The sequence below is a fragment of the Atta cephalotes genome (genome assembly GCF_000143395.1).
Source record: "Atta cephalotes unplaced genomic scaffold scaffold00013, whole genome shotgun sequence".
Taxonomy (NCBI): domain Eukaryota; kingdom Metazoa; phylum Arthropoda; class Insecta; order Hymenoptera; family Formicidae; genus Atta; species Atta cephalotes.
Window position 1 is genome coordinate 4,968,340 of NW_012130077.1, and position 9,773 is coordinate 4,978,112.

The following is a 9,773-nucleotide window of genomic DNA, read 5'->3' on the forward strand; positions in this document are numbered from 1 at the left end:
CGTATAAATATTTACATATATAATTATAAAGCCAAATCTAAAGCTGTAAATATAAAAAATTACGAGAAAACGATAAATTTATTAATAAAATATTACATTTCGACAAATTTTCTAATATGTAATTACATATTAATTACATACTAAGTATTTCAATTATTTTTGTTAACCGAATAATTTTCAACTTATTATGCATACGTTTGACTTTTTCCATTAATGTATAAAAGACAAGGAATATCATCCGACATATATATGTTATAAAATGTATATTGCGGATATTTGATAATTATTTAAATATAAAATATAATACATTAATTATATTTTCAATGTGTAAAGAAATAAATATACATGACGCATGCAGTAAATTGTATTAGATTTAAATGATTAATGTTCTACGACCTACGATATCATTTCACGTTATCTTGATTTATGTAAAACTAATTTAAAAATGTAAAAGAGTATTTAGCTTAGTGTTTATTATTTCGTTTTATTAATTAGTTATATATAGGTACAATAATTATTATCACACAATAAAAAAATTATTAAATAATAACTTATAATTAGAATTATTTCTGCAGAATTAAATCTAAATTAAACGAATATTTTTAATAACAAAAATCGACAGAAAAAAATTACTTTAATTATTAGTTTGATTAAGGCTATAATTTATTTAAAGCTGCAATTTTGTGTTTTCTTTAAAAATATAATATAATATAAAAAATATAATATATTTTTATATAATAAAATATATATTTTTATATAATATTTTTTATATAATAAAAAATATAATATATAATTTTCTTTAAAAATATAATATAATATAATGAATTAATTGTTCAAAAATATTCACAAATAAATGCAGTACATATTCACTTACATTAATCTTATGGATAACAGTTGCTATTATGGAAATTCGTAGCTCATTCTTGCCACAGATATAAACGCTAATATTAATTTTAATATTAACAGATTTATACCTATTAATCTTAAAAAATTAATATATTTTATTATCATTTATCTAGCATTAATTATATAGCAAACGGGATACGATTGTCCATGACAATAACTGTTATCCATAGACATCTATGGCCACATACATAATTGCCGTGTTCTTTTTAAATAACAATTGAAGACATTTACGGGTAATAAATATCTATGACGATTGTTAAATTTGACTAGTCGGAAACACGCGCCGTTTTCATGGTCGAGCGGTCATGAAGGCGACTGTAAAAATCGGCTGTCTTATCCATCACTCGAGCAAAGTAATGCTGAGAGATCACGGTCACCAGCAGAGATCGCATCCTTTCTCGTTCCGGTTACTTTCACTGGAAGACCGATGACCGGTTGAACGTTTGAAAGTCGAGAAAGCCGTTCTTGGCGATCCCACCGTCTATAGATGCCGCTCACGGTTGTAATCGGCAAGAATGGAATCAAAAGCAGAGGATCAGCAGAGAATAAGGAAAGTGAAAGGATCGAGAAGGGCTCGGCAAGAAAATAATAATTCGTGAATTAAATTGGGTTTTTATATAGCTTATCATACGAATGGTAATTGTCTGTTCAAAGTGTAGCCTTTAATTAACTTTTTCACAACGTTGATTTTATAATGTTTTTATTATAATGCTGATTTGATTGTCAAGTTTTTTTAGTAATCAATGAATTTTATCAATAGATCACTTTCTCACTTCAAACACAACTAAAAAATGATTTTCGAATTTTTATCATGAATGAGTCAAAATATTATCTTGATCAACTTAGTGAACTTATTTAAGTACCTATATTAATGACAATTTTATTCTAATTTCGCTGAATATTTTTAATTTTGTTTGACAAATATAACAGATCCCATTGTATAATATTAATATTTTTAGAAGTACGTAATAATAACAGCTGCTTGAAAATTTCTTGCATTTGAATATTTTGTACGGCAGATCGTTTTAATTCCGACTGCGAAAAGCTGATCTTGATCTTGATTGTAAGGTAAGGTCATTCGGTGCACCTTCATCAGGATTTCTTGCGGAAGTGTGTGAAAGTAATAGTTGTTGGACGAATCGCATCGATGAAGGCTACATTGTAGCTCATCATTTAATGTAAGTAGAAGGAAGTCCGAAAAGCGGATAAAATTTCTTTCATTTAATCGAGACGCAATGTTTGCAGATTTTTTGCAATAATATATTTCGAACATATTAATAATAAATCACGTATAAGATAAATAAAGATGAAGACATGAAATATAAAGACGCGGAAGTATTAAGCTATTCATTCACTGATACGTTTAAATGTTTGCTTCGACTAACACCGTACATTTATGTACAATAATTGTTAATTCCTACATCTGCTATGCGCAATTTCCTCGTTGGCACTACAAGTACTGACGCGATGTTTCTTAACTCATTAAAAAGACAGCGAATAAATTAAGATACTATAAAAATAAAGAAAGTGACGAAAAAAAAAAATATTTCATCAATAGATATAAAGAACATAATTATTGAAAAATTTTAAAATTTTAAAATTCTATCTTTTTCACAAAAAAATATACTTAATATTAATAAAAAATAATGATCATTCACTACTTTAGCATGAATATGCGGTTTGTTTGAAGAGAGTAACATTCAGCAGCTATATCGTATAATAGTAGAGAGTTTAAATATATGGAATGGTCGTCGGTTCTTCGGCAGTAAAAGAGAAGAGTATGTATTCATATTTTTACATAATGCGAATAAAAGAATACTTGTCTAAAACACTTCATTGTTTATTTGCTATTAAATATTTTTTACGGATTTTTTTTTAAGGATAATATCTCGATAAATATCATGACATAAATATCAGACATTACATGATTAGCAATAAGACGTAACATAAGAGATACAATCTATCATATTCTTACAGTCTAATCATTTTATATATCGTTGTAATATATATAGAGATCTTTAGTATCGTTAACTAAAATACTTCCTTATTAATTGACATTATACGTGATAAATATGTGAATGATAAATACATCATCATGAAATAACATTTTTAAATGTACTTATATAAAAATGTTATCACATATGTTTCACATATTTCAATGTATATAAAAATGCAGCAATATAAGTGAAAGCATATACGACAAAATCATTTCTACCGGAAAAGTTTTATTATTTACCTACAAAAAAAGCGTAAAATAAAAGAATGTTTAGAAATTAAAAGATTTCCTATATATTTCCTATATATTTTCTCGAACAACATTGATATCGATTCTTGACTCTTAAATCTTGATTAAATATAAAAAAAACATGTTTTGCTTAGACTAGTAATTTTATTTTGCTAAGGAAATCTATTTCGTTAAAATTGAAGCTCTATTAAGATTGAAGAGTAGAATTATATTCTTCTCGAATCATAATAAATGCACATGCTCGAGCATTGAATTGATGGATGATATAACGGAGATACCGTGTCAATGTCAGCTTGTGCGGAATCAAGGCCAGCAATTTGTGACAAAAAGAAGTCTCCGCTTGCCGCGGCTAGTGATCATTTTGTCACGAAATTTGCCGCAGAGGCTTGAATATGATAAGGGAAAAGAGTGAAAGGAGAAGGAGCGGCACAATACAACCGAGAGAGCCTCTCACGGTTATTCGCCACAAGCAACTGTCTTTCTCAATGTAACGCGGTATGCGTTTCCGTCTCTTCCCGTTCACTACACTCGGTCGCTCTCACCCTTTTATTTTCACTCACTCTTCCTTTCCCTGCACCCTATTCTACCTCCCGCGTGTTCCTGTTACTTTCTATTTTCTTACCCGACAGTATTTACGCGCTCGAGATGTACACATGTGTACGAAATCCATTAACGCACTGTACGAGGTAGACAATGTAGACATGGCGACTGAAGAATCATAAATTTTTAATTGAATGTTGTAAATCATTTTAATAAATCATTTTTTATCTGTGAATTTTTTGAAGATGTAAGCTCTTTTTAGTTAAGAAAAAAATATGTTTATCGTTACTAGTTTTTGACGTTTAACGGTCTAAATGTTGTTTTTATAAAAAGATAATTATTTTTTCTGAGATAACATGTCTATGTATAATAGACATTTAAGAGAATATTTAAAATCTATGATAATATATAATAATACTTCAAAACATATTTTAACAAAAATATATTTAACGAAAGAAATTTAATAGAAATTTAATTATCTCTGACAACATTCTTAATATAAATTTAATATAAATATTTATAAAATCAAAAAATTCGAAAAAAATCTTTAAATTAAATAAATCCTTAAATCTGTTGAAGATAGCGTTTTTGCAATAAGTTATATTATTTATTAAAATTTATTAGCTCTTTCAGTTTTTTGAAAATCTTTTATTAGCTTATGATTTATAGCTCTAAATGATTTTGTTAATAAAAAATTAAAAATTAGCACAAAGATATTTAGAGCAAATGCAGTTCAATGAATATCTAAATTGAATACCATTCAATGAATACCATTTGAATATCTAAAACATCTTGTAGAAAAAATTTTCCGCGTAATTAACGCTACTGTAAGGTACGAGGTAATTTTCCACTCTGTGCTTTCACATGGTTGTATTAGTAAAAATCTCCCAACAATTAAATAGTGAGTTGTTTGAGTAGATATACTTGTTATTTCATTGTTGCGAATGTAACGAAATGTATACTTGCATATATTGTAGTTGTTGGCAATAACCTATACACCAGCAATGAAATGTGAAGATTTGAGAAAGTTGAAGTTTAAATTGGATTGAAATTTATTATATCTATTGTTCTCACTAACTCATTAATTTTATATTAATAACACAAATTCAATAGACACTGGGAATTCTTTTTCAGTGTACTTTTTAGATCTGATTAATTATTAAAATAAAAAGAGAATCATTCTGAGGCAAAACAATGAAATTCTTTTATATAATTATTATTTAATCAGCAAAAAGCACAGAAAATAAAATGATAATATTTATTTTTTAAATTTATTCTCCTCTCTTGTAAATTTCTTTTAATTAACAAATATTTATTATAAAGGAGAATTTTAAGTTAGGGCTGTTTTTCGGCTAAAATGAAAAAATTCCGAGATATATAAATTAGAACTTTTAAGCAGAGTCAAGTGTATCGATTATCTTGAGGATTGCTAATTTAGTCCTTTAATATGACATTTAACTTGTACATCTCGAAACTTTTTCATTTTAACAAAGAAGCAGCTCTAACTTAATATCCTCCTTTATTTGCATCATGAAGTTTATTTGACATCTCAAAACCGTTGCGTGCTTTTTCAGGTAATCAATTTACATAATTACGTTTACTATATCCATATATTAATTTAAATGTTAATTAAACAAATTATACTTACTTTATTCATTTTATACAATATAAGGTAATATCGGTTATAAGTAATCATTAATAATCTAAGAATATCTTTGATTAAATGAGACAAAATTTGAAGTAGCATGCAATTAATTTAAAACTCATATACCTCTCAACTCATAACTTCTTTAACTTTATAATAATCTACACACACACACACACACACACACACACACACACACACACACACACACACACACACACACACACATACGTAAAATAAAAATTGCGTTTAAAATTAAATGAATTTAAAATTAAGATAAAATATAAATACGTTATTATTTTCGAGAATTTTCAGAATTTTCGAAAAATAATTATATCAGAGCTAAATTACTTTTAACTGTACGATGTGTTTGTGTTATTTATATACATATTATAATACGCTGATTATATGTTACATGCATGTTCGTGCTAGTTTGTGGTGAATCCGATATCCGCGATCGGTTAAAATCTGTATAATTAATACAATTGCTTAATCAAAGTATAGATAGACTTAATTTCTCTCACGCGATATGCGTAACAAACGATAAGTGGTCGTTGCTGAGTTCAATCATGTATGTAAGTTAAATCATATCTGTGTGTGCGTGTAAACGTATATAATTCTGTGTTACATTATTATAAATACTTTTAAAGAAATATATGCGTTCTCATACAATTAATACTTTATGAATAATGTATTATCGGAGAAGAGTTAATGTTTATTATTATATCGCATTATTTATATATATCATTGAAAAAGATGTATGATTTGTGTATGGCTTCAATACATCGATGCCAACTTTATGCAGGGAAATTAAAATATTATCTACTAAGAAAAATTGTTAACAGATTTTACTTAAATTTTGTAAGTGATTTTATGACTTATTGTGACGTATTGTGACTTATTATAGTTTCTATATCATTCGTTGACCTGTACCTGCACTTACTCAAATAAATAAATTATAATTAATAATTTATTATCTTTATTTATTATCTGTAAAAATGGATTCACGATAATAAAGATCAAAGACATATGTTTAGATTTCATTTTCTTATGCAGCATGTGCAAACATGCATTTCTTTTATAACTGAAATATTTGAGCAAGAATCATAAAGAGATATGCAAGTTGTCTATAATATTCTATTTTCTAGTTGATTTTATTCTGGAAATCGGGGAAAGTGTATAATCAATAGAAGTAATAATTCTGAATCAATATTAATACTTTTTTTATCTACGTCTACTCACATACCGCCAAACTCATAAATCATAAAGATCAATCATTGCAATGCGCTTATCACGAATTGCCAATTGCAATGGAATTCTTAAATAATATAGTGCGAGAATAAAAGCACCAGCAATATCTTTGATTAATCTACCAATATAATTTTTGCTCAGAGATAAGGTCAGACTAGTAAGAAGATCAGGACAATTATAAAAGAAAATCTTTTCTCCATTTTTTTCATTTCTCTTTCGTTTATAAAATTTGGTATACGACGTTGTGAAGTATCAGCTGTAGAACCTAGTAAGACACTATACTGCATATGCTCTAATTACCGAAAATAGTTAGTGGCAATCAATCATCATAAATATCGATATACATATGTTGGCAAAATCGAGAAAGCTCAAATGTGAATTTCTCTAGCTGGACCAAGCTGGATCACGGTTGTTTTTGTTCACTGAAACGCATTATGTGCCTACATGTAGTAGGTATCATCTGGTACATGTACTTTGGGTATACGGCGAGGAGGTATGCCCACCAGTTTTGTACGTCATCGCGCGGTCGATTTCTTTTTGAGTGTTCTTCCGAGAGTACCTCCGGTGTGGTGGTATCCGATCTTTATTTCATCCCCACTCCTTTCTTCCGGTATTTCCTCTCGTATATATATACAGGTAAGACCGCGACTGCAAATATATGACAGTGTATACTGGGTCGCTGTGGTGAGCTGTGGAGGAAGGAAAAAGTTCAAGATCCGGTAGCGTCCTGGATACCAGAATGGAAATCAAATACGCTGTAAGATATTTAAATGGATAAAAACCGTCGTTTCACTGAGAATATAGGACTTCGCGTGCAATCGATGTTTGAAAGTGTCTTCGTTCAGTGGATTTTTTCGCATCCAAATCTATAGTCGCGCGAATGACAGTTTTATAATTTCGTTTTATAATTCTTTTTAAAAAAAGAATTGTAATAATTAGAAACTTTAACTTAATAAGTACAGAATAATATATAATGAAATAGTTTTCTGTGTTACAGTTATTAAATTTTAAAATTGTAAGTCGAAATTAATGATTATAAACAACAAAATTTGGTGTAAGGACAGATCTTTTTTAGACAGAAAAAATAATTTCAATCAATCTGAAGTATGAAGTAATTAAAATTATACTTAATTATAATAAAAATTTTCAACACACTATATTTATAATGTTTTTGTTATTTAAATAATTTGATTAATTAAAAAATTTTATTGTAACTGAGAATTGTTGTTTTAGCAATTATTTTCAATCTTATTTTTTGCACAATAAAAAATCTGTTTAAAAATAAATAACAATATTTAATGGAAAAAATACCATTAATAAGGTTTTTATTTCTCAATACCTAAATAATTTTTTTTGTATTTTATTTTGTAAAGTATAAGAAAAAAGCTATAAATTGTTCAACTTTCAGTTTTTTTAAATCCTTAATTTTTTGACATTTTTGGATATAATAGAACTTTATATTTTTTTTCTAAAAATACATAAGAATAATCATTCAGATTTTGAGAAAGAGTAATATTGTAAATCAATATTATATATATAAAATCTTTTCAATTTTTGTAATACATAAGGACACTCATATAATATAAATAATTCTCGGAAACAATATGGAAAACAATAAGTAAAATACGTTTTTTAAGTTATATGATATACCGCATTTAGGATTACATCTAATACATTCATATAGCTGAAATTTAAAAAAAATAATGGATTATTAAAAAGACTTATTTAATTGCAGATAAAGGTCATCATTCTTGCAAATATTCTATCAGTAGGCTTCGCAACCTTCGGACATGAGCAGTGAGTCCCAATCATAAAAATATTAGTAAAATTTACTGGTACTTAATGGTTGATGAATTATGTTTTCAGAGAATGTTAGATTTAATTTTATAAAAATAGAGAAAATACCATAAATAAAATAAATTTATATCATTTTATAGCAGCCTACTTAAACGCTCATGCGTAATTAATTACACGTTTGTGTGTAATTAATTTATTCAAGATCCAATTAATTCATGTACAAATTAGTGAAAGAAGATGAGAAATAAGATTCTTCATATGTCTGTAATTACCGACATCTTAAAATGTTCGTTAATTAGAACCGCACTGTTCCTCCTTTTAAGCATACTTTTTGTATTTCAGTGTGCATATAAGGATACACTTGCCGGAGGTAGTGCAGCAACATGAAAAACATATCATAAAATATGAAGATCATGGCGGAGGAGGTCACGGAGGTGGAGGTGGAGGCGGCGGAGGTGATGATCATCACATTGATGTCTCCGGTCCTGGAGACATAGGAGGTGGCCATGGAGGAGGTTTCGGAGGAGGTCATGGAGGTGGATATGGAGGAGGCGGTGGTTTCGGAGGTGGTTTCGGAGGGGGTCATGGAGGAGGTCATGGAGTTGGTGGAGGTTTTGGAGGAGGTTTTGGAGGTGGTCATGACGATATTGGCGGAGGTAAGGAGAAATTTTATGAAAGATACGTTCTAATTTTGAATGTTGTTATTTTTTATAATATTCAAAGTATCAATTATTTTGTTTATAAAATGAATTTGTAAAGATAGAGATATTCAGGAAAAGAAACGCCGGAAGAGAAATAATATTATACTATACCTATGTATTATTTATTAAGCAATTAATATGTGTGATTAATGACTAAATTGATGACTGCATTATATAGCGATAAAATGCATTAAGAAAATGCAAAGAAATTAAAGTAATTTAATTATTAATCTAAATTATTTTAAACATGAATAGAAATTTATTCTATTTTAATTATTCTTGTTTAAATATTCTTCAAAAATTAAAAAAATTCCTTTTTCTTTCTTCTTTCATTCTTTTTCTCTTTCTCTGTTTTGTATCATATTTAATATTTAATTTATATTTAATTTTATATTAATATTTAATTTTAATATTTAATATTTAATTATAATAAAATCAAAATAAAAACAATAATTTATTTTAGGAGGTATCATCGTAGATCATGGTGGTGGTCATGGAGGAGGCTACGGCGGTGGCGGTGGTTTTGGAGGTGGCCATGGAGGAGGTGGTTATGGCGGGGGCGGCGGCGGAGGAGGTGGTATCATCATAGATCATGGAGGACATGGTGACAGCGGCGGCGGTTTTGGAGGTGGTCACGGAGGTGGCGGTTATGGCGGCGGAGGTGGTGGAGGCGGCGGTATTATCATAG

General features: G+C 28.3%; 1 protein-coding gene across 1 annotated transcript in view; it reads left to right on the top strand.

The window, feature by feature from the left end:
* Positions 1 to 1,393: 1,393 nt before the first annotated feature.
* LOC105617714 (glycine-rich cell wall structural protein 1.0-like) overlaps positions 1,394 to 9,773 on the top strand; it is a 9,857-nt gene continuing 1,477 nt past the window's right edge. Inside the window, exons 1-4 of the mRNA XM_012199268.1 lie at positions 1,394 to 1,483; positions 8,323 to 8,384; positions 8,727 to 9,040; positions 9,549 to 9,761. Of these exons, the coding sequence (XP_012054658.1) occupies positions 1,394 to 1,483; positions 8,323 to 8,384; positions 8,727 to 9,040; positions 9,549 to 9,761 (679 nt within the window). The remainder of the gene's footprint in view (positions 1,484 to 8,322; positions 8,385 to 8,726; positions 9,041 to 9,548; positions 9,762 to 9,773) is intronic.